The 25,024-nt window shown below is 37.5% G+C and overlaps 1 protein-coding gene across 1 annotated transcript; it reads left to right on the plus strand.

The window, feature by feature from the left end:
* The first annotated feature begins 237 nt into the window (after window positions 1–237).
* npm1b (nucleophosmin 1b) lies at window positions 238–21,001 on the plus strand. The gene is made up of 11 exons (XM_008421129.2): window positions 238–316; window positions 603–685; window positions 2,749–2,868; window positions 3,030–3,123; window positions 3,416–3,507; window positions 3,743–3,816; window positions 3,923–3,986; window positions 8,799–8,897; window positions 16,522–16,611; window positions 16,700–16,774; window positions 19,218–21,001. The coding sequence occupies exons 1-11, from the start codon at window positions 268–270 to the stop codon at window positions 19,269–19,271; spliced, it is 894 nt and encodes a 297-aa protein (XP_008419351.1). The 5' UTR covers window positions 238–267; the 3' UTR covers window positions 19,272–21,001.
* Window positions 21,002–25,024: the final 4,023 nt, after the last annotated feature.

Consider the following 25,024-nt stretch of genomic DNA (forward strand, 5'->3'; position numbering starts at 1 on the left):
TATCTATCTATCTATCTATCTATCTATCTATCTATCTATCTATCTATCTATCTATCTATCTATCTATCTATCTATCTATCTATCTATCTATCTATTTAGTAGGACGGCAGCGCCATCTACTGTTTAGCTTGTAACACTAGGTTTGTCCCGCCTTTCCCACAGTCTGATTGGCTCCGTTTTTTCACTACGCAGCTGACGTTTTGCTTTCCTATTGGCTCGCTGAGGTGTACGTTACACTTATTCTCATCCTCTACGCCCACTACAAAGATGGAGGACGATATGTCAGATTTTAGCAGACCTCAAATGTATTTGTTTGGTGAGCTTGTTCCTTCTGATAAATATTAATTTGATAGGACGCACAGTCAAGATTAGTATAACATTATCACTTATATATGAGGCTTAAATACTCATTGAAGCGTAAAGTTACCGTAAGAAGTTGCTGTTCTGTTGCCCCTACAGCCGCCAATCAGCTCTTTGTTAGCTAGCTCTGCAGAGCTTGTAGAATAGAAACACCCCCATAGCGGATGCTGCTGTTTGCATTGTGCATTTGTAATAAATGCAACTGTAAAATTAATGACAATAATATGTATTTGCCTCCCCAGGTTGTACTCTGAGGTCGGATAAACGGGAGTTTAAAGTTGACCTAGATGACGAAGATACAGAACAACAGCTGTCCCTCAAAGCAGTAAGACATTTTGTTATTGTTTTATAATCCCTGACATGCGTTTTCATTTGGGATAACCTCATGAAGAATATATTTGCTTAAGCTGTAAAGTACAACGGCATTGTGAATAAATATAATGATATATTTATATTAACAAGTACTGAAACAGTCTATCACAGAACTTTCATTTTATGGATTAATTAAAGCACCTGTTTGACTTTGATTCATAAAAAGAAACGTTGAGTAATATCAAGATTATACATGTAGATTACAAATTGGACATCAACAGCATTTAAAAGGTGAAATTCAGGGGACAGTTGGTTTCCCTTAAATTGGAGCCTATGGAAAATTATGGCCAAAGAAATAATAAAACAATGCTTCGTAAATATAAGTATTTCTTTCTAACACTCAACAGATCTCTGGGTAATAATCTTTGTTTTCAGCTATAAATTATGTCCCATCTTTAATGGAATCTGAATGTGTCAAATCATTTGATTTTTTTTTGTAAATATAAATGTAAAGATATTAACAGAATATTTTACTTATACATATTTGTGTGTGCAGACTTTCAGGTAAATCAAACATGGTTAAGTTAAGCATTAATTCCAGCCTATGTTGCTAACATGAATTTATAGAGTTGATTCTAACTATACTTTTTGTTATGTTTGGTTCACGGAAAAATTTATAGCTTCTCAAAACTGTGACTTTTGATGGGATTGTGGGAAAAACAGCATTGATAGAACTACTGATGGCAACATGTCTATTAAAAGATCTTACAAATATCAAAAATTAAGATAGTTACATTGCTTGTAAAAAGTGATATTTTAGCATAATTTATGTCCATCCCTATGAAACATTTGAAGAGTTGTTGCTGAAAATCACAAGACATTAGTTGACTTCAAATTTATTTTGTATACTACAGTAAAATACTCTCTGATTAAAGATCTACTGTTTATATTTAACATTTAAAAATATCAAGAGAAAATATGCTGTTTTAAGACAAATGTACATTCATACACTCCCTGAAAAACATCCTCAAGGAGCTTTGCTGCTCTCCTCCTCATGGCTACCTTTTAGTAAAAAGCCTCTAAAAGGCCATAGGAACAGAGGTGCTTTCCTCCTCTCGCCATGCTGCCCCCTGGTGGCGATCTGCAGTGAGATTTCAGCTACTTCTGTTTCCCTGCCAGACCAGTGCAGCAACTGCACTGGTCTTCATGAGTAAGAATTGTATTCTTACTCATGAAATATAAACAAAATATTGAAAGAGGTTTAGAGTGGTGCCTCAAGTTTGCTAGAGAACTTAGAAATGATTCAGAGAAGATTTTGAGGTCAGATTCGACCAAAACGGAACATTTTTGCATCATCAACATTGTCAAACATGGAAACTTTATGCTTTGGGGCTGTTTAGGTGCTAAATTTACCTCACTGACGGTTCAATAGATGGAGCCATACATCTTAAAATCTTGTAATTGTCTTCCTTCAGACGAAAGACACTGAGGATCGGTTGTAAATGGGTTTTCCAGAAAGACTCAAGGTGGACATGTCAACATTATGGAGATCCCAAGCCAGCCTCAAGAACTCAGTCCTATCAAATATCTGTAAAGGGTTAAAGGTTCAAGTTGCTTTTAGTTATTTTATTTCTAGAAAGCATCTGTTGAGTAGAAGACCTAAAAAACTGGTTACCACCTACAAAGTTTTTTTATTTTATTTCCTTTATTTAACGAGGTTTCAAACCCCCTTGAGATCCAGATCTCATTTTCAAGAGGGGCCTGGAAAAATGTTTCTTTAATCATGTGGTTAACAACAAATCCATTAAACCTTAACGTAATTTGTTTCTTTAGGATTTTTAATCGACATTCTGCAATTTTGCGTTTAAAATAAACTACAATAAACAGTAAAAACTGTTTATTACTGGGTATATAAGCCAAAGTACAAAGTTAGGAGGAAATCAACTATTTAATGGCTCATAAAAACCTTAGACCACTTCAGAAGGGGTAACATCAACCTTAACAGAAAACTAGATATTTGGACCTTTATCTTCAAAGGAGATAATAAATCCACTGACCACTTTGCTGATGTTCCAGGTGTGTCTGGGAGCCGAGGCGGAGGACAAATTCCACATGGTGGAAGTCGAAGGGCTCACATATGATGCAAAAACCTCCAAAGTGCCGATAGCTGTCCTGAAACCGTCTGTCCTGCCGTCTGTGAGTACGCAACAATTTTGACTGAAGAAATAGTCAAAGAGCTTAAATATAATTGTTTTATTCTGTTTGGGTCAAAAAAAAAAACATTACCAAAATGAGATAAAAGAGGTAATATTAAGTCAGTGTTGGAACATGTAAATATGTGGCTTTTGTTTGTCCAGATGAATTTAGGAGGGTTTGAGATCACTCCTCCTGTTACCTTTCGTCTTGTTTCTGGTTCTGGTCCAGTTCACATTAGTGGACAGCATTTTGTCAGTAAGTATTATCACACAAACTCTGATAACATCCCAGAAAATCCTTCAAAGTAGGACTAGTAGTTGAAACACAGGACTTCATGTTCTATAGAATGATAAATCAGTTTCAAGTCCACATGATATATTAGCCATCACATCAGTTAGGAATCACTCTTTGTCAAAAAAAAATCCATATTCTAAACTAGGAATAGAGAAATATGTAGCCTTTTCTGAGTTTTAGGACTTAAGTTAGTCATGAAGACAAGAATGTGCAAGTAAAGTGTTGCACCAACCCGACTGTATTTGTTTCATAGGTGTAAAAGACTCAGAGGATGAAGAGGAGGAGAACAACACATCTCCGGTGAAACGGCCTGCAAACCTGTCCTTACTGAAGAAGCCTCCGCAGGTGATCATGTTTTTTTGTTTTTTTTCCTGTTAATCCACTGCAGATCTTCTCAGATCTTCAGGGAATGTCTCCCAACGCTCTTTAAAAGTATTCCTATAAAGCTTCTAAACGTAAAACTGTAAGTTGTCACAAGATGAGAAATGAGATCTAAACCTGGATCAGATCAATTCAAAGTAGATTTATCATTAGCAGTAAATATTAAAACAGAAGCTAAAGAATATTTCATTTGTTGCAGAAAAAAATGAAAATGGATTCTGATGACGAGGATGATGATGACGATGAAGAGGACAGTGATGAAGATGAAGAGGAGTAGGATTTTTCTTTAGTCTAATTATTTTACGTATTTGTTGTTTAATTTTTTTCTGCTTACCAGATTAAGTTTTCAGGTAATTTGAGACGCTTTGCATTTTTCTAGTGATGATGAGAGTGATGAAGAGGACGTGAAGCCTCAAAAGAATGTGGCGAAAGCACTTAAAAAAGTAAGTCTGGCCCATTTTCTGTTCATTAGCTTTAACTTAAAAATTCAACATGAAATATAGTATAGACTAAAGGAAAGATGTGATTGTAAAATGTAAGGTCATTTTATTTATATAGCACATTTTCAGCAACAAGGCAATTCAAAGTGCTTTTAATGTGAAAGTCTGTAGCCATGAAAAGAAACAAAAAGTTTAATTAATTTATTAGTAGGTTGTTTATGTGTTTAATTTGGGATCTTTATCCTCTTGGAATAACTTTTTTTTTCTCTGTTAATTTAAAATTAATCTAAATAATTTGCAGTTGCTTATTTTATTTTATTTTTTTGTTTGATCTATTTGCACAATGGACCAGAACTGGTAACATCTAAACAGTCCCACAGCATGATGCTACCAACACCTTGCTTTACAGTTGGCACAGTGTTCTTAGGATAGAACACTGTACCAACTTTGTTTTGAAACAGGATTGTTATCAGCTTGTTAGATTTAAAGAAATTAAGTATTTGTCAGACTTTTTAATGTCATTTATAATCATTGATGTCGGATAAAATAAAAATGGCCGTTGAATATGAATGTCACCAAAATATTTACAAAATTAAGTTTCTATTCCAAGTACAGGAAATAAGTCTGAATACAGATTTCAGAAAACAAATATTTTTTCTGAAGCCTTTAAAATGCTCTCAGCTCAACAGAGGCTTTATTTCTAATACCTTTGTAGACGCCATATTAGCTCCATTACCTGGAAAAACCTTTTGTAATTTAGTCAGTCAGATTTAATCATGTCAGACAAACAATATTCATTTTATGTTTTGCTCTCTACATACTTGCTCTGATCTTATTTTGAGTTGTAACTCATTTGTTAGTCTGCATGTGATGCTTTTTAAATCTTCACCTAAACAGAAGCACAGATTCTGCTGCTCCATAGAAACGATACTTTAGGGCACCAGCAATATTGTGGGTGCCAAGTTTATCTTGGATGCCGGTTCTAGTGTGCTTGCAGTCTGCGTTGTCCAAATGGAACAAGCACTGTAGATGACATTCAGCTACTTTTATTAGACTTTTTAAAATGCAATTATTATTATTATTATTAGTGAACCATATCTGCAAATCAAAATAAGATGCAACAACCAAATTCCATTTAAAGCTTGGGTCTTACATCATTTGCCTTAATAAACAAGTCAAACAGTTTAGGATTAAATTCAGTTTAGGATTAAATGAAAATAATTGTCTGAATTTAGTGTAACTGTTTTGTTTTGTAAGACATGAATTACTTGACTCTAATAATAAGAATGATTTTATTGTTGTTGTTGTTATTATTCTGTAAGTAATTGATGTTGTTTTTATAACGGAGATAAATGATAAATATTACGGTTTTGACCCTGCCGTTTAGGAATAAGGGGTGACCGAGGAATAGCATAGCATCTAATCAATGATATGCTTATTTATTGGATTAATGTGTAAACAATTTTTCTTAAGCTGTGTGTAGTTTAGTGTCTCAACGTTACTATTGTTATGAAGGTTCTATATCTAATATGCTAAAGTCATATATGAAGCTACATTCAGACCTGTATCCTAGATGGATAGATTTGACATTGTCCTTCTTTTATTGTTTCATTTATTTACCAACTAATTTAAAACAGAAGAGCCTCACAACCTTAAAGCAAGAATCCCTGGTGGAGCTTTTGGCAGTTGTTCGCTCTGCCATTCACAATATGGTGGCGTCTATATTTTTGTAGCAGCATTTTCTAATACCAGTGTTGTCCACTAGGTGTCAGAATAGCCAACCGCTTACTTTATTGAAGAATTAGTTTTTTTCTGGAGCTGCTGTCACTCCCCTCCCTTTTCTTCCACATCATTCAAACTTCTAGAAACTATATGCACCAGCATTTCAAGCAAGCTCCGCCCACTCCTGCACCCACTGACCGTCCAGCTCTTTGCATGAGACAAAACGTGGAACTTTTTCATCCTGTTCGCTCACGTACCCACCTGTTTTCAGAGAGTAAAATACAGGGTTTGTGTGGTGTAATGATCGGATTTCTCCTCTGTAATCTGCACGGATTCTCACCAACAACACTGTGCTGCACACACAAAGACACACACGTACACACACACACACACGGTCTTTCTTAAAAAGGTCCAAACTATAGAGCTGCACATTTAAAAGTGTGTTTATGCACAGACGCATGAATGCACATCAAGAATACACTTGTAGTTTGCATAAGCTGAAAAGCACAAACTGTTTGCTTTTACACACACACTGCTCAGTTATGGGAAACATCCTTGACCTTTTTTTCTGAGGCACTGCATATCTTTGTCCCTCTGTCATCCCACTGTTAATATGATTGCTCCTTTTTATCGTTTCTCATGCCATTTCAGCTTTGCACCTGGCTTTTGCCTTTGAACGCTTGTTTTGCGTGTTACCACAATCGCTTACAAGTGTGTGTGTGTGCGTGCGTGCGTGTGTGTATCTGCCTCAGTTTTTACGTCGGTGTCTGTTTGTAATTTTTTTTTTTCAAAGCACGCTATCCAAGTGCACACTGTGCCAGGCGAAAGATCAAAGCTGGGCAGATGCACATACCTGCGACATGAGCGCCGATCCTTCCCTCCGGGTCAGATGACAGCTGAGCATTTCTGTCACCTGTTGATTTATTCTGTTGTCTTCTCATCCAAGTCCTCGTGCATCCCTCCACTCGCCCCCTCTCTTCCCAGCATGACTCTAATCCTTAGCTCTATAGCTCCGCCATGCCTTTCTTTATTAATGAGTACAAAGTACAAAGCCCCAAAAAGCATGACTGGGAGCAATTATTCTTTTGACTGGAAATTCAGCCGTTTCAGAATAAATGTTTTCTTTTTGTTGTCAAACTTCAGTCCTGTACAAGACAACCAAAATTAGGTTTCAGAAATTGCACCAAGTAACATTGTTCAAAAGAAATCTGCTCAGATGACTTTAATCCAAATAATCTTTGATCAAATGTTTTGGTTCAAGGTACAAAAGCTCTTTGTGTGGTGACTGATGATTTTAGCTCAGTCGTAGAGTCAATGTTACTTAAGTAGACACTTAGCTGACTTCAGGATTATTTTATTGTCATTGATTTGACATTTTGGGTGTTTATTCCATCTTTGCAAATAACATGGGGTGCTGTTTTGGATTCAACAAAAAAATAAACACAAGAGGTAAATACACATTGATACTTCAGATAGTTATTACCATGTTTTCCATAATATGTCACAATTTTTTGACCTATGTGACTTACACTCCAGAGTGACTTATAATCTTATATGTACATGTTCATCAACCAGCCTGATGTTTATAATGAGGACAAAAAATCAATTTACTGAAAATTGCAAAGTTTCTAAAGATTACCCTTTTTTACAAGGGAGAAGATTTTATGGTTTTTAAACTCATTTGAAATGATTTGACAATGTGGAGTAAACACTTTGTTGGGAGTTTTTTGCTGTAGTTTTAACTACAACTCCCTTTGGTTTTGTCTCTAGCAACTTTACACCCATACACACAGATCCTTCCTTCTCTCCTATTATTCTTCTCAAAATAGCTTAAGCTTCATCAGACAGGATAAAGACCGTCTGTGAACCTTAGTTTTAAAGTGTTGCCTTAGATTAGTTGCTGGATTTAGATCTGGACTTTGACTGGGCCATTCTAGCACATATGTAAATATGCTTTGATCTACACCACTCCATAGCACTGGCTGACTGTTTGGGTCCTTGTTTTGGATGGTGAACCTCACTCTCAAGGCTTATACTCCTACAGGTGCAGTTGTGGTTCTTTGCCACTTTTAGTATTTTAGTAAACCAGAAAATTTATATTTGGTTTGATTTGACTAGAGAACTTTCTTCCACATGTTTGCTGTTTCTTCTTCATGGTTTCTTGAGTTTGGATTTCCTGTTGCTACTTTTCCTTAAGGAAAGGTTTGTGGAGTACTCAGTTAATTAATAATTGAGTAAATGTGGCTGTAGCACCCCCAGAAAATACGTGGGCCTCTTCCCTGCTTCCTTGACATTTTGTTTTAGTAGAGAGGGCGGCTCTTTGTGCTGCTTAGTGCGTGCAGATAATCTATCAGCTACCATGCAAGATTCAGCTACACATTTACAGTAAATATTTGTACATGGATGTAAAAACATAATACAAACAAGTTGTACCTTCTGCTACTCCGAGCGTGAGGTGTTGCCTTTAAATTATTTATGTAATTGCCTTGTAGCAGTTCAGTCACTGCAGAGAATTACACTCCTGGGCTGCTCTGAGGTGAATACATGTAATTGCCAGACAGCGGTCGGTGCTTAGGAAATGCAGGTACTTGCCTCAGCTATTACAAGGTAATTACACAGCAGTGTAAACCTGACTGGAAGGGCTGTATAGCAGAGAACAATGATGGGTTATTGGGTTACTAAGTAGCTGATCACAGAGAAAATGCCAAGCATGTTTAGCGTTTTCTGTTCTGTTTTAATCTGCTTCTGCAGGTTTTCTGTACTTACTAACTGAGCTGTCTGAAAGTTTAGTTTGTGGAATGTTTAAATCTGTTGAGTTGACGTTACTATGATCTTTCAAGCAAGGAATGACAAAACATGCTGGGGTTACAGTCTGATTAAAGGACACGACTCAGAAGATCTTTAAATGCGTCAAACCTTTGTATTTGACTCTTTGCAAATTGTGCTACCTGTTTATTATAAAAGATTCTTTAGAATGAATGCAGATAGATTCATATTTGTGTTTTTATATATAGCCATATATATACATATACTCAGTGGTTTAAGCTCCAAGATGTCCTCAAGATGTGTAACTTGAGCTTTTTGTTTTTCTAGAGCCCAGAGTTGATGCCTAAAAAGCCTAACAAGACGCCTGTGAAACAAAATGGACCTGCAGAAAAATCCTCCGGACCAGCAGCGAAACCCCAGCTTAAGGTACCGATGTTTAGTTTTGGATGTTAGGTTGTTACAGTAATTGTATTTCCCAATTTTTGTTACATGTAACATCAAAATAGCGTTTGATGTTAAAGACACAGATAAAATTAGCTCTGCTAGGAAGAAGAACAAAGAAGATGAGACTTTTTTGGGATTAACAGATTTCTGTAATGGAGACATTAACTAGACATTAACATTAATTAGGTCAAACAGACCTGCCACTCTGATGTGGAAATTTTGGAATATTATTCTAATTTGATCTAAATTTGGGTAATAAAACAATTACAACTGGATTTAACCTTTACTCAAAACAAAGAAAAAATATATTTACATAAGAGACATTTAAAACTGTCTATAACATTGCCTAGCATAATTAGCAAGGGTAGCATTACCATGAGCAATCTCTATTTCCTGCAGAGTTGGTATAACCAGACTGTAGCTGCGAGATTTTCCAAAGACTATCAACATTTCCTAATCCAGCAGATAATAAAAAAGGGATAGAGCTGTGATTTTGAGGTAATACTTTCAGCCTTCACTGCACCTGCTAGCTGGTTAGCTTAAGTTTTACTCCATAAAAAAAGGTTTATCTTCCATTTCTTCTTCTGCTGGCTTTAATCGAAACACTTAAAAATAAGTTGTCTTGTCTTAGTGCCAACTTCCACGCCAAAGTGTGTTGAGTTCAGGGAAACCCGTTAGCACCGATGTATGGTGCATTAGCTGATCAAAGATGTTTAGTTTTTAGTTTTTTGTCCATTTCTATCTCCAACAGATTTCTTAGTTCATCTTTACAAAACGATACGCAGCTATGATGTTATTCTAATGCGTTGTTCTACTAATTGTTGAAGAAATAAATGAGCCTCAACTAAAATGTCAGAAAATAAATGATCTCTTATGTAACATGTTGTTCCTTTTGCTAGGTTTGGAGTTGCCAGTGTTGTACCTTTGCAGGTTTCATTTCGTGCACTTGAAATACACTTTTGAACCAAAAAACCATTTGTGGTACAAAAAAAACAAGAAAAATGCCTTCTTGTTTTTTTTTTTTTACGTTTGCATCTTTTGGTGGAAAATTACTCACATTCACAATTTAAAAAATGCGGAGAGAGAGAAAAAAAATTGTCAAAACGTTCCATTCGAAAGCAGAGGACTGTGATAAATGCACGTTGCAATTAGTTCAACCTGATAGTTAATTTCTTGGATAGAATGCCTCCTCCTAAAACAAACAGCTTGAACTCTGTCTCTGTTTGAGCAAACACACATGACCTCTACACAAGTTTCCCGGGGCAGGATTTAAACCTGCGACCTCTTGGCTTGACCCCGCTGTGTTGGGTTGCAGCCACCTTTGATGCTCTTCACCCCTCCGCAGATCACGTGCACAGCAGCGAAAACAAATTAGGAAGCTTTTCCTGCTTGTTTAAACATTTCACAAATCATGTTACTGTGGAGGAAAAAAAGGTCTTGGACAGAAACTGTTTAGATAAGGCTTTATGTGTTGGCATGGCGATGCCAGCACATAACACATCATAACACATAGCTGTGTCTGTGATGAAATATGCAGCATCCTTAACTCACATGCACATTTATAGCACCTGAGAAGGCTGTGAAGTGTTTGTGGCAGAGGGTTTTGTGCCATGATAAATGCTTAGCCACACTGTTGCTAAGCTCCTGGGGGGAGTTTGATGGTGAGTCCAGCCAAGTCTGCACACCTTGATCTTCGCCTTGCTCATGGTGTTTAGCCGATTTGTGACCCAGCTTGCTCAAACTTTCCCAGCGCTTACTTTTTCTGGCCCTTTGTGCTTTTAGAGCTCCTATCCCCTCTCGACTATTTCACAAGTGTTCTCGCTCCACAACCTCTTCACACCCCTCACTTCCTGGACACACCTTCTCCCAATTGCTCTCATTACCAGCGTTTGATGTCTGGTGCAGCTTGCGCTTCCAGATGCCCCTGAGGAGCAAGGAAGCGGGCGTGGGTGTCTGTTTCTCTCCCCCCCATCCTAAACGCAGGTGACTGGTCATTAGATTGGCTTGTCAGATCTGCTGCCAGCACCGCAGTTCTCACCTCTCGCAGCTCAGCACGTAGCGGCACCTTTGCTGTGTAACCGGCTCGGCATGAGAACCGGCTAACTCGAGTTGTGCTGATTTGAGGCACGCTAATCTCCCAGCTGGTGTTTTGTGGGTTTGGAGAAGTTGATGCCTTGAAGCACACGTCACGCTCATAAAACTGTTAATCACTTCACTTAGCCGTATCCCAGAAGGGAGTGAGTCATTGTTTCAGCGAATGATTGACATGCACTTGTAGCAGGTGCATTATTTATTTCTTTCAGGATGTGTTTCTCCTAGGTTTGAATGGCGAACCCAGACATTACTTAAACGGTGCCTTGCAAGCATATGCACGCCCCTTGAAATCTTTAATGTTGATGCATTTTATGTGACACATCAGTTCTTGTGACGAAATCCAGGATTTATTTGAGAAGTCAGCTGGTTAGTAAATAGAGGACACATGAATTTCTTTGAATTCAGTCGTCCTTAGACAATACTAAGCCCTGAGTTTGCATCCATAAAAAAAATGCTGCTTCCTATCCTTTGCAAAATGGCTCAAGCTCAGTCAGGTTGGATGGAGAGCATCTGTAAAAGTTAGATTTGAAGCCTTGGCATAGATTCTCAGTTGGATTCAAGTCTTAACTTTGACTAGGCCATTCTAACAGATGAATGCTCTCAGTCCATTAAAATTAATTTAGATCCACAAATGTCATATGACCTTTTAACCAGAAACAACTGAAAACCTTTGATAGTCATCTGGGACATTTGTTGTCATCTTTAAAGAACCGCCATTTTATTAATAGTTTTAGATGGTGGAAAATGTAAAAGAAATAAAGTTTCCAACCTAATAAGAAAACCTAAAGACTATGAACATTATTGGCACTTTTAATGTTGTTCTGTCGACTATACACCAGGTAAAAATGTGATTCATAGAAAGTTTCCTCAAACATGAGTCTTCAAGGATTATACTTAAAAAACACTATTACCATACCTGGGCAAACTTGATGAGCAAATGTGTCACAATCATGTGCTTGCACTGGATTGAAGACGAGTGATTGCATCAACTGATGGCGTGCTTGTGATTAAGTTCCATGTTTTGTGCCATCTGTAATCAGCGTCTGGCCCAGATGAAAAAGCTTGCCGGCTGAGTGTTTATCAGCTGTTTCAGGTCCACAGCTGTCCTTTGGAAGTAGAGAGCTGCCCGTAAATAATAAATATGTGGTGCATTTGTTTGGCCTGGAGCCAGCAACATATGTGTGTGTGTGCTTTTTTTTAGTGACGTTTTTAGTGAAGTGCGGTGTGTTTGTGTCAAAGGTTTGCTCATTTTACACCTTTGATCTCTGTTGTAAAAAAAAAAGGCAGATTTTTTTAAGGGACAGATTGTTGCATTTTTTTTAACTAGAGGGAGACTGTTTTTTTTAATTATTGCACCTGTGTTTTATTTTAAGTCCCAGCCCTAAGATTTTGCCTCAAGAACTAGTTTTTTTTAAAACAATTAGAATAAAATGAAAGGACATGCCCTGTCAATTAGGCATCAGGTGTTTGTTATTAAGACATGAAAAGCACCATGTCCCCTCCAGATCTTTCTAGAAATACAAATATGTTGTTTACTTGATTCTTTGAAGTGGCATTCTATTAGGAGGTTAGAATGCCACTTTTATTAGGTTATGACTAATAAAAGATTGATAATGTCCCATTGAAACCAGAAGTTTGCATACACCAAATAAAACACATCCACCTTCTTTCTCACTGTCTGAAGTTGAATCAGATCATACTTCTTTTGTTTTAAGTCAGTTGGAATTAGCAAAAATATTTCTATTTGCTAAATCCACATTTAAATATTAATGTGTTTACATACAGAATGATTATTGTCTCTAAACAATGTGGGAAAGCCCAGAGGCCCCTTCACTGTCCACTTTTAAAGTTCGTCTTAAAACCCATTTATTTTACTTGGCTTTTAACTCCTGCGGGATCTAGTTTTAGAGTGTATGTTTTTGTTTTTAAACTGCAAGAGTTTTTATTTTTTTTATTATGCTGTGTTTTAATGTACAACACTTTGTATCAGCTGTGGTTGTTTTAAAGTGCTTTATAAATAAAGTTGGTATGGTATGGTATGGTAGATGATGATGTCATGACTTTGGCAACTTCTGATAGGTAAGTACCACATGTGAGTTATTGGAGGAACATCTGTGGATGCATTTTAAGGCAACGCCGCAAACACACTGCTTTTATGTTTGGCATAATTACAAACTCAAAAAGAAAAAAGCCAAAATATCATAAATAGGAATTAATTACTTCACAAGAAACATTAAAAAGTCAGATTGCAGTTTGCAAAAGGACACTGGGACGAATATTTTCATTTTTGGAGCTGTGTTGGCCATAATGACCATCGTTACATTTGGAGGACTAACGAGGATGCTTGTAGCTTTCTAACTGTAAAGTGTAGGTCAGCATTATGATGTGGGATAGTTTTACTGCAGGTGCACTTTAAAAAAAATACATGGCATTATCATGAAGAAAGAACATTATGTGGAAATATTGAAGCAACATTTAAAGACATCAGCCAGGAAGGATGTCTTCAAAATGCAAAATAACCTTTGACATACGCAAAGTGGTTATAAATTGCATAAGGACAACAAAGTAAATGTTCTGGCGTGGCGTTGACAAAGTCCTGATGTCAAGTCTATGGATAATTGGTGAGTAGGAAGGTCCGAAAGGTCGTAGGTGAGTGAGGCGACCGACAAACCCGACTGTCAGGAGGAATGAGTCAGAACTCCAGAGAACTACTGAGAAGGTTGTGGAAGGAAACCCAAAATGTTCGACTCTAGTCATACAGTTCAAAAGACAATGCTACCAAATACTGAGAAAATTTAAACCTCTGATCTTGAAGACATTATCAAATAAACATGTTCTTTCTCTCATTATTGTGTGATTTAGCAAATATAAATAATTTTGGTAGTTGTAACTGTCCGGAAACATAAAGGTTTGGTCAGATTTAACTTCAGATGGTGTGAATAAAAAGGTGTGCGTGTCTTTTAATCCAGTGTATTTATTCTGCTCTGGTTTGAACTATAGTTATTTGTTGGATAGGAACTGGAACTCTGCATGAAAACACTGAAAGAGCTGTTATAAACTGGATACATTTTCATGAACAAAGAATCTGTGTCCCTGAAGTCTGAGCTGTTCTTCACTCACAAGCTGCCAAAATCACATTGTAGTAGGAATCAAGGGATTCATCTTCTAATTTCACAACATGGATGTTTTTTGTTTTGTCGGCAGAGCTGAATAAAGGGCCATTCAGAACTCTGCCTCTGTTGCCTTTTTAACTCTTAGAATCAACGAAACCCTGCAATTTCGCTGGATTCCTCGCTGGTTTTGCATGCATGGGCAAGCTCCGTGGCTTGTTTAGTGTACAGTCCCACCATATGGTGTGTGTGTCACAGTGAGACACTTCCTAATTGTGGACCTCTGGGCCTTTGGCTGTCCAGAACCTCACACACCCACAGGCCTTAAAGTGCTGCGCTTATGTCTGCTCTCATCCTCCCAAACACAGGGGAGTCATCAAGTTTGGAAGAAGCACTTTTAATGTCGCTGAAAAGATAAAGAATAGCTGCTGGGCTTTTATTCAGTTGAACAGGAATAAGTGAATTGACATGAGCTGTAAATCCATATTTTAGAAGTTACACTTTTCCTTCAACAAAGTGAGCCTCCTGCTTGCAACCTAATACAAACTTAATTGTTACCTGATGTAAAATTATAAAAAAAGAGCATGCAGTTAGGCCAGAATGTGTTGTCCTTTTTAATGCTTTTATTGTCTTCCAGCTGCAAACCCACGCCAAGCCTATAAAAACAGACCCAGACTAATCAGGTCACAAGGAGGCTCTTGGACAAACTATCTTATTGGTCAGCAAAAGTGATTGTTGGAAACATGTCAGGCGCAACGAAAAGCAATGTTGACATTGTTCTGATTAACTAAATGATCAACGATTTACTTAGACCTCGACATTATTCCATACATATCCACACAGCTAATTAACATGAGTTTAAATTACTTTACTGGAACACTTATTCAGTGTTTTAAGAATTTTTTATATTTTCATTAATCACATTTTTATTCAATGCCAAAGCATTTTAGCTACTTCATATGTTTTTTGTAAAATGTTCTAACAACTTAGAACAGCACTGGACCATAAATTTAACTTAATGTTTTTTTCTCTCCGGGTTCTCAGGTTTCCTCCCCAAGTCCAAAAACATGACTGTTAGGTCAATTGGTTTCTCTAAATTCTCCTTAGTGTGTGTGTTCATGGTTGTTTGTTCTGTTTGTCTCTGCGTTGTCCTCTGCGACAGACTGGCGACCTGTCCAGGGTGACCCCGCCTCTCGCTCAAAACGTTCGCCAAAGATAGGCACCAGCAACCCTCCCGACCCAATAGGGACAAGGGTGTACAGAAAATGGATGGATGGATGGATGGATAGATGTTTTGTAGTGTCTGGAAAATGAGCTATTTCAAAAACCTTCTGATTGTTAAGTCACAGCACTGAGCCGTTACCTAGCAACACAAGCAGACCTCCAACACATTTGGTAGTTGTATTGCTGCTAACAGAGACAAGCGTTTTGTTGTTGACTTACCATCCAGAAACCACTGGATGCATTATTGTTGGTTGCGCAGGAGGCTCTGCTTCTGCTTTTCAAAGTAGGGTTGTAAAATTGTGCTTCTGTTTGCAGCTATTTTCCCGGGCGAGTGTAAACATTGAGTTGGGGGAGCGAGGCCAGCAGCATTTAAAGTAACAAGAGGCCTTAAAACAGCTCAAACTGAAAGTAGCTCGAAATCTTGTGATGTCAGAATTATTTGTTACTAAAAAAATGTAGTGAACATGTTTTGTACGGCTCATAGACCTATCTTAACCTGTTCAAGGAAGCGTAATAGGTCACATTTAATTTTAGCTGAAAAATGTTGCATTCAAGACCATTACAAGTAACAACCAGCAAATACAGCTTTACAAACAATCATTTGCATTATTAATAATGAGCAAACTGATTGTATGAAATGCTGTGCAGCCCTTACTTAGACGTCTAGATGATGGTAAAAACTCTGTATGAGTCTGTCTTATTTAGCTTGAGCACAGACCAGGGGACTACTGCTGCCATCCAAACAGAGAAATTATTACATATACATAAGCTGTATTTTCCTTAAATATGTGTAATTAACATAATACGCATGTTAAATATCAGATTTTTCTTTTTAACCTTATGACATAATGTGGCTTATTATGAGAGAAAAATGCCCAGGCACACTTTAGCTAGTGGCTGTCTCAATTTTGAAACATTTGGCATCAACTTTCTCTTTATTCACTTTATACGTTAATATCACTTCTTCATGTTCTCCTGTGTTAGTAAAGCCGAAGCTAAGGAGTATTACACACACAACTTTACCTCAGTTCCAGTAAGGTTGCAGCTAAGTGCATCAAAGAGAGGCTGTTGATGTGTTTACATAACAACACTTGGATTTGAACAGCTGATCCAGGAAAATCTTAGCCAGTTTGTTATCTAACTGAAATGTTTCTTTCTTGTTTGTTTGTTTTTTCCAGACTCCTGGAAAAGACAAATCGCAGGCAGGGCCGTCTAAGACATTTACTCTGCCTGACATCAAGAACAAGTTATCATCAGCAGCCAAGGAGGTAAGGCCGTCTTTCCTTTTTTTTTTTCTTTGGAAATGATCACTCTTTTTGACTTTTTAAGTGATGACTTAACTAAATTCTTCTTCAGGGAAAACCACTCCCGAAGACGGAGCAGAAGTTTGAGAATTTTGTGAGGACTTCCTACAAAGTCAGTGACAAGAAAGTAAGTAAAGGATATAAGTAGATTTGAGCTCCTTTACTGAGAGAGTTTGAGACTTTTCTTATTTTAATTAGAATTAGATACATTTTTCTGTCTGATTTAAAAAAAAAAAAGTCTATGTTGTGTATCTATGAAATGAGCACTTTAGACAAATCCTGTTTTACTCTCAAAAGCTACCAGCTCTCAGTGGTTTACTGCAGTTAGACTTCTGGACTGGTGGTGTGTGGAAGGTACCATCCAAAGCCTTTGAACAAATCCAGAACTTTAATCTTTATTAAAGTGACCTTTCAGATGAACAAAACAATTCCCAGTACATTAACTTGAATTAATCTCCCCGCACACTCAGCGACAGACTGTAAAGCTACACTGTAATATCATTTCAGTTGCATGGCGAAGCCGTCTTCACCCCACAAACCTTTTCATATTTTGATGCATTATAACAACAAATGTCGACTTATTGTTTTTTGGGTTTTGTGTGACAGACCAACATGAGATGCACAGTGCAAAGTAGTACAATTATTCAGACAATTAGTCATTCTGCAGATTTTTCATTTAACCATTTATGCTTATTTTATACATTAGAAACACATGAAAAATGCAAATAAACAATAATTCAAATCATTTCTTGAATAAGAAAATTTACATTTTATTGCCTAGAATGCGAAACAGTTGCATTCTTCTAGTGAGGGCTTGATCATTTATAGCTAAGAAAAATACTTCTGACATCAACATGCTTAACATAAATACAGACTAAGGTTGGTCTGTGGATCACTTTTTAGTTTAACCAATTAATAACAGGATTTTTTTGATTATTTGCATCTTCCTTTTGGATTTCTGATATTGCATAAAAGAAGCTCAAGTGGTTAAAAGTAAAATTTGCAGAATGTGCCATTTTTTAAGTGCAATTACTCAATTAATCGTCAGAATAATCAATGCAAAACTTGGTTCCTGAAATAATTATTAGCTGCAGCAAGAGTTTGGATATGTTCAGAGGAGAGAGTAAGGTTATATTGGTACCAGGACGCTGGGGTCAGAGCCACAGGACAGGAAGGTGAGAGCAACATTTAGGAGACTCAAGGAAGAAAGAGAAGATGAAGTTAGTTGGTGTGAGGGCAGGAGATGCAGAGGACCGGACTAATAGGAGATGGACGATTCACTGTGGCACTCCTGAAGGAGTCCAGAGCTAAATCCAACTGAGAATCTGTGGCAAGACTTGTTCTCCATCCAATCTGACTGAGTTTGAGTTATTTTGCTAAATAAAAGGAGCAAAAATGTCACTACATGGAAAACCTGGTAGATGGAAACTCCAAAACTCTTCATATGAGAGGTTGATCTGCCAAGATCAGACTGAAGCTTTTCACAAGGGACTGGAAATATTAACGTCACCAACCTTGTTTAGGCTCATGCATTTGTGTGACTATTCAGAAAAAAAATCTCTATTCAGTAGTATTTCTCCTTTCACAATAAAAACGTTTGACCACCTGGAGCTTATTGTCCAGGAATGAGATGTGTGATGTTTGTGAGGACCTGGTGAAAGCTCCCGTTTTTATTTTTACAAGGTGCTGACAGATACATGGTGCTCAGTAGTAACATATCCCTTCAAACCACGATTACTCATTCTACATGCAACAGTCCAAACAAGTTGGTATGTTAAATCCTGAAATTATTCCTGAAGCAGCAACGAGACTCCGCCTTACACCCAGGATGCAGCAGGTTGTTAGACATTTACCAAAGTTAAGAATTTGATGTTTGATTTAAAAAATAAGATTTTGTTTAAGACTGCATTTGTGTAAGGAATGCAGTGTTAAACCACATCAGCTGGTTGCATGGTTTGGTTTTTATAGAGGTTGTCCTGTTTTCTTTCTTCATTTTCAATAAAAAGCACAATAAAAGTTCATTTGGACACGAATGTTGAGTCCCTGAAACTTTGCTCTGCCCCTCAGATCTTAAGCCCGGCTCTTTGGTTGTGTTGGGTGGGTCGGGGAACCTCTGTCTTAGATACCAGTCACTCCAAACAGACTGCGTAAACGCTCGTTTGTTCTGAGTTGCTGTGTTAGAATGGGAAAAGTGTAGTTCTGGGAGCAGGTGGACGCTCTTTGAGCGGCGGAGAGCTGGGTGGACGAGGCAGAAAGTGGGGGTGGAGTTGGGTCTGGGAGAGCTTGTTGTTCCCAGTGTGTGGAAACATCTGTGGAAGTGCTTTGGTTTCATCAGCCAAGGCTGAGATCTGTCAGACCTGGAGCACCTAGTCATATACTCTGGTATGTAGTGCTGCCCCCACCCAACCCCTCGTCGTTCCCCTGCAGCCCCATCCAAGCACGGCGTTCCCACAGGCAGGACGCACAAAAATCATGTTGCAGTCAAAGTGGGTCATGTGCCTCGTGCTGTTTAGCACTTTATTTGAATGCTTTCTAATTCTTTTCTTTGCTTCCCACATCACCTTCCTCAGGTGGCCAAGGATCTCTGGAGTTTTCTGCAAACACTGAAGACTGAGAAGAAGTAATGTGCTTTTATCAGGAAGAATTTCTAGGCTTTCCTAAAGGCACAGTCTGCAATGTTTCCTGCTTAACACAGATAAAGACTGCAGTCAGAAGGATTGCAGATATTTAGTTAAGGTTGCTGCAAAGATAAGAAATTATTTTTGTTTTTTGGGGGTTTTTTGGTTGCAAAGCACTTATCAAGTTTATTCACGCATTAATTTGTTGGTTGACATTTTGCTGAAATCTTTTGATAGGTAAGCTGATCCAGAGCACCTGTAGGGATGCAAACTGCAGTTGCCTGAGTGTCTCATTATGGGAAACGTACGATTCTAACATTTAACAGGCAACAAATCCCACCTGTCCCTTGGATGTAAAGCATAATCTAATTTCAAAGATGATGTTTATAGAACATAAAGGCAACAACTACAACAACTATGTTAATTTCATTCATTTCAGGACCCTCTAAGTCACAGTAAATGAACGCAGCATTTACTGCTACAGCAACCAGCAGGTCCAGAACAGCTTCGTTTGGATCTCTGACACCAGGTGTCCTTCCTTAGTAAATGATACAAAAGGAAAAATTGCACATTGTGCCTTTTAAACACTTCATTTGCAGCCAGAGCGACATCTCTTAGTCTTATTTTTGTGAATGAGTAGTTTTCAACCATGCTAAAGACATTTTCTATCATTGCTCACTGACAGCTTGTCTTTTGTTTTTTTTATTATTTTTATTGTAAATGTGCTTATTTGATTTTATCAAGGAATCTTCTTTTTTAGGTCCTACAAACATCCTGTAGTAGTTTTATCTTTTAAATGTATCCGTTTAGCTAAAGCAAAGTCCACTGCTTTTTAAATGATCTCTCTACTAACCCAAAGGATTATCATTCGATCCGTACTGAAAACAATCCAAAAATGTATTGTGGAAAATATAAAACCTGTAGATCTGCAGTAATGTGTGCAGCTCATATCTAATAAACAGTTGAAAAGCTTGTTTCAAGTCGTTTTCAGCAGAAGTCAATTTGACATTTCTTTGTTTATCCTTCATCATTTTTTGTACTTTAATATTTAATCCTGAATGCATGTCAAATCATTTGGTTTTTAATCAAGGTTGATTATCATTTATTGCAAAAAAAATATCCTACCCAAGGCAGTAACCAGAAATTCAGCCAGTGTTTAATGAACATCATTATCTGGTTTTGAGCTAAAAACAAGCTAATTTTTTAGATAATTTTATGACGATGTATTGAGGCAGTATAAGTCCAGAATATTCTCCTGTCAGAAATGCCAGTGTGATCTTGTATGATTCAAATGTCTGTGAAGAGTTTTGGTTTCAGTTGAATATTTTGTAGTTAGTGATGTTTTTATCTGATGTCACTTTCATGACTTTGATAACTTACCTAAAGCCAGGTTCAGATGTTTCCCTGCTCTTAGTTGGAAAACTTGTGTCATTGGTTTTAATTAAGCTCATCAAATCTTTTCTGTAAATAAATCTCTTGCTTTTATTTGCATATTTGGCAGCTGAACAGTTTTGTTCTCCTATTTTTCCCAAAGCTTTCCAAAAACATCCATAAATCTTGACACTGCTCTTTATTTCAAGTCATGTTGCAGTTTAATTTGAAAGTGTTTAGTGTAAGCCCTTCTATTGTTTGTATGGCTGTCCTTTTCACCTCTAATCTGTCACTTTTTGTTTGTCATGATTATTTTTGAGTGATGCTGGAATATGTTTAAATAAACAAAGAGGTTTTTCTCAATACTTGTGTGTTACTGTTATGAATTTGACCAAAAAATACAAATGGCTGCTTATGCTTTGTTTAAACAGAGCTATGTTTTATCTGTTTTGATTTTTCATAGCATTTTATGAAATGATTGAAGAAAAGCATTTTGATATATGTATCTGAATTTGGTAATTTCATCTTTTTCGCCCAGTGATGATACATATTTATTATTTTAACTCTCTTTGAAAATAAATGTTGCAGTCAGTATTTTGAGCCACATTTCTAATGGCTCCTCACTTTAGTTCAAAACCCAGGAACATCCAATAAATTAGACTATGCGTTCCGATCAGACTGATTTCTCAAAGTAACTTTTGAAAATTGACAACCCTTAAGTACATATTAAACATTTATTAAACTCGGGGGGGGGGGGGGGGGGGGGGGGGGAAATTGCAGCTGGAATTTGATTTACAACCTTTTCTAGAAAATTTAAATATAATAATTTCACCCAAAACATCAGGAAACTGGACAGCTTTCCTTTGCAGAGCTGGGATAATTTATCTTATATTTTATTAAAATATTGCATATTTAATGTATTGCTGAGTACAAGCATGTAATCAATATGTAGTTTTACTCATTCTTTTAGGGTCACTTACACCATCTGTCCAGGGACATCCAGTGAGAAATGGCCGTCTGGCTATCTTGACAAGAAATGTTAAAATGCACTGCAAGAAAAGAAGGAAAAAAATAGACATTTTAATTGAAACTAAAAATGTCCCCTGAGTTCTTTCAACTCCAGTAAAAGGTTTTCTAAATGTCATTGAGGAGATGATGAAAATCTCAAACTAGAGCCAAATTTTTAAGTTTTTTTATAATTTTTTAATGGTTTTGTTAATGTTATGTCATTTAAACCTGAAATTTAGTTATTTCAAACATTCAAGAAGTGAAATTATCTCTCTTTTTCTGCAAGGCCTTCAATTTGTTATCACTTTCCATCTTTGTCACCAGTAGAAGGCACTAAAGTCCAGGTGTTAACCAAAACCTGCTATGAGTTAAATTTATATATTACCTGAACTCTGAGTCAACAATTACTTCACTCTCAGCTGAAAGCTTTTTTTTGCCCCGTGGCCACAACGGAGCGAGCGGATGCATCCATGGCATGACGCACGACTTTATATTCCAGGCAGGACGACTGTGAGGCACGTGGAAATCCCCCTGCTGTGGCTGACATGAATTCCAGTCCAGGGTTTGACTGAAGCAGCCTGGAGGTATTGGCACACACCAGAACTTGAACGCACATACACATTATCAAATAGTGGGAATGCTGGTTGTACCAATGTTCCTGCAAGTAATAGATATTTACCAGAAAGTACCGACCTGTGTTCAGACCCACATTATTTGCTTAAAATGTATTTCTTGACTAAATTTTCTTACAGTTCTTCTAGACCGGGTCTGTTTTGCTTAAACAGACACGCGAACTCAAAGCAGGTGTGTTGTACACATGAGAATGCAGGTATCAGTGCCCAACTCACAGCACCCAAGCATAAGACCGGCCCATTAGGGAAATACTGGCCTTTACTTTAATCCAGTTGTAACATGATATGGGACGGGACAGGCAGGCCAGTCTGTTCTTACATCGAGACGAGTCCACCTGCAGAACATGACAGAGTCCAGTGTGTTCGGAGGAGAACCAGTGTCATTTGTTTGGGATCTGAAGACCACGTCTGGCCTGTGTGTGTGATCATACAGAGCCAACAGTTTGTGCAGGGTTTTGTTTCTTTTATCTGTAGTTCTGGATTTGCTTAACTCAGAAGGGTTTTACATCAAGCAAAACATAATTTGCATGTTGCTTAAACTTTGAAAAGTATGGAAATGTGAGGATTTATAAAGTGGTAAAAACCAGCCCCATGTTCTACGCTTTGCTTTGTACAGAAGGTCAGAACTGTTGGCTATTGAGAAACGATTGCTTCCTGGAGGCATGGACTCTGTTGAAGTCTTAAGTTTTACCCAGTTGCTAGTGTTTGGCCATAACGTGGTGTGATGCAATGTAATGTGCCAGTTCCACTGCCTGCACCATAAACAAACATCCTCCCCTGTGAAGAGAGAAGCGCCGAGCTGAACAAGATGGCTGTTGATGTTCATTCAGTATTTGGAAGTGTGGTCAACACAGACTGAATGACTTTGTTCACGTCCTCTGCTGGCATTGCTAAAATTACAGGCAGATTAAAATTCTAAAACAGCGCAAAAATCAAAGTGATCGTCCACAACTTCTTCTGTTTGCTGATCGGCTCAGTTGAAATTCTACCAGAGAGAATCCAAGTCAGCCAGAGAGTCAGCCGTCCTTCAGACGGAGAACTGAAGGACGATTAGAATCGAAGGCAATAGCTTGGCTAATATTCTGTCAGTGCCTTTCACTTTTTCTGTTCAAACAGCCTGTAGCAACTAGCATCAATTAAACTACACATTTCCATTTGATTCAGTCACTCGTCTTGCTGCCAAGCGAATTCTCCTCCCATCTTGGTGGAGGTGTCGGCGAACGGTTCTTAAACCTGACTCTGTTTTCCATGAATCCCAGGTACTGATTATGCAACCTCATCCTACTCTGTTCTTTAAACCGCCCTCAGGAAACATTAACACCACTGTCAGACTGACAACATCACTCTACTCATGAAGCTTGCTCTATCACACCTCAGAAAACAAAGATGATAGATGCTTTTTATCTTACTGCACTCTCTTTTAAAGTTATCTCAGTCTTTTAGAGTACCAGGAGGTTTTTTTTTTTTTTTTTTTTTGAGTGAAAGGAAATATTTTGCCCCAGCAGGGTTTACCTGTAGGACTTATAATTGAGGACAAGATTTTCCCACTCCATCTCTAGTGGAAAGAAATGTAAGGTCATGTCTCTGCAGGCATGTACATTTCCGCCCTCTTTTCTTCTCATGACCCAAAGCAATAGTTGAATTTAGAGACAGCTGTATACCTAGTGTAGGATTAAAAAGAAAACTTACTCCACAGTTACAGATGTTTACATGCTCCAATTGTATCCCATAAATCTTCTCTTGGTGTATGTTTCTGTAATGCAACGAGTGATTAATGTTGTATTTAGGGTCAGATTAAAATGCATTTCTTGAATAATTAGATATAAAACACTTTCCAAGATTTCTGAGGAAACCTTCCCGTCATTTTTGCTCTTTGGCGGCCCCTTGTGGCAAACAAGTATAAGTCATGCTTGTAAGTAATTTCAAAATTATAATTTTACATATTTTTTTGTGATGTAATTTAGTGAAATAACAATGAGGCATCCAGTGGAGTAAAAATGTAATGTCCACATGTCCTGGACAAATCTTTTCTCATCAGTTTGCAGTTCAAACATCAGACTGTCAAATGCTTTATTTTACAGTATGTCGCAAAAGTGATGATGCCTCTTGAATTTCTCTATCACATATTGTGTTTGGATTTTATGTGGTAGACCACCACAAATTATTTAAAAAGATTTATTACAGTTTTGGGAATGTTGGGAAAGTCTAAAAAAAGATCAAAATGAAATAAGAGTGATCTTTTTCTGCAGGTCCAGCTGCACATCCTTGTCATCTTTACACATGTAGTGACAAAAAAAATGTCAATTTTTCTTTGCAACATCAGATTTCATGGAGAGGTTCTGTGAACATCAAAGTTGAACTCTTGCCTCAGATTCCTAATTTGATTAATCTAGAGTCTAGACTTTCTAGACTTGAGTTTTTGTTGCCTCTAACATGTTTTTGATTCAGGATTGTTCTGTATTTAATTCCACATGTCCCATAAACTCTGATCAGCTTCCCCTTCCCTGCTGAAGGAAAACATCCTCACTGCATGAAACACCCACCACCGTGTTTCACTGTAGATGTTGGGTTTTCTGCCATGCATACAGAAGCATGTTGTACTTTTCTATAAAAATAACATTTTAGTCTCACCTGACCAAAATTCATCTTTCACATGTTAGATCTGTCCCCTATGTAGTTTTTTTTTTGCCAGTCTTTCATAAAGCCCAGATTTGTGGAGTGCTATTAGTTGTCCCTTTAACATAATTT

This window comes from Poecilia reticulata, linkage group LG10, assembly GCF_000633615.1.
Source record: "Poecilia reticulata strain Guanapo linkage group LG10, Guppy_female_1.0+MT, whole genome shotgun sequence".
In the NCBI taxonomy this organism is placed as follows: Eukaryota; Metazoa; Chordata; class Actinopteri; order Cyprinodontiformes; family Poeciliidae; genus Poecilia; species Poecilia reticulata.

Bases quoted from the DNA above. Each gene is read 5' to 3' on its own strand.
- npm1b (XM_008421129.2), top strand. From the start codon at position 268: ATGGAGGACGATATGTCAGATTTTAGCAGACCTCAAATGTATTTGTTT. The intron at 317-602 runs GTGAGCTTGTTC...TTGCCTCCCCAG, and splicing joins ACCTCAAATGTATTTGTTTG to GTTGTACTCTGAGGTCGGAT. The intron at 3,508-3,742 runs GTGATCATGTTT...CATTTGTTGCAG, and splicing joins TACTGAAGAAGCCTCCGCAG to AAAAAAATGAAAATGGATTC.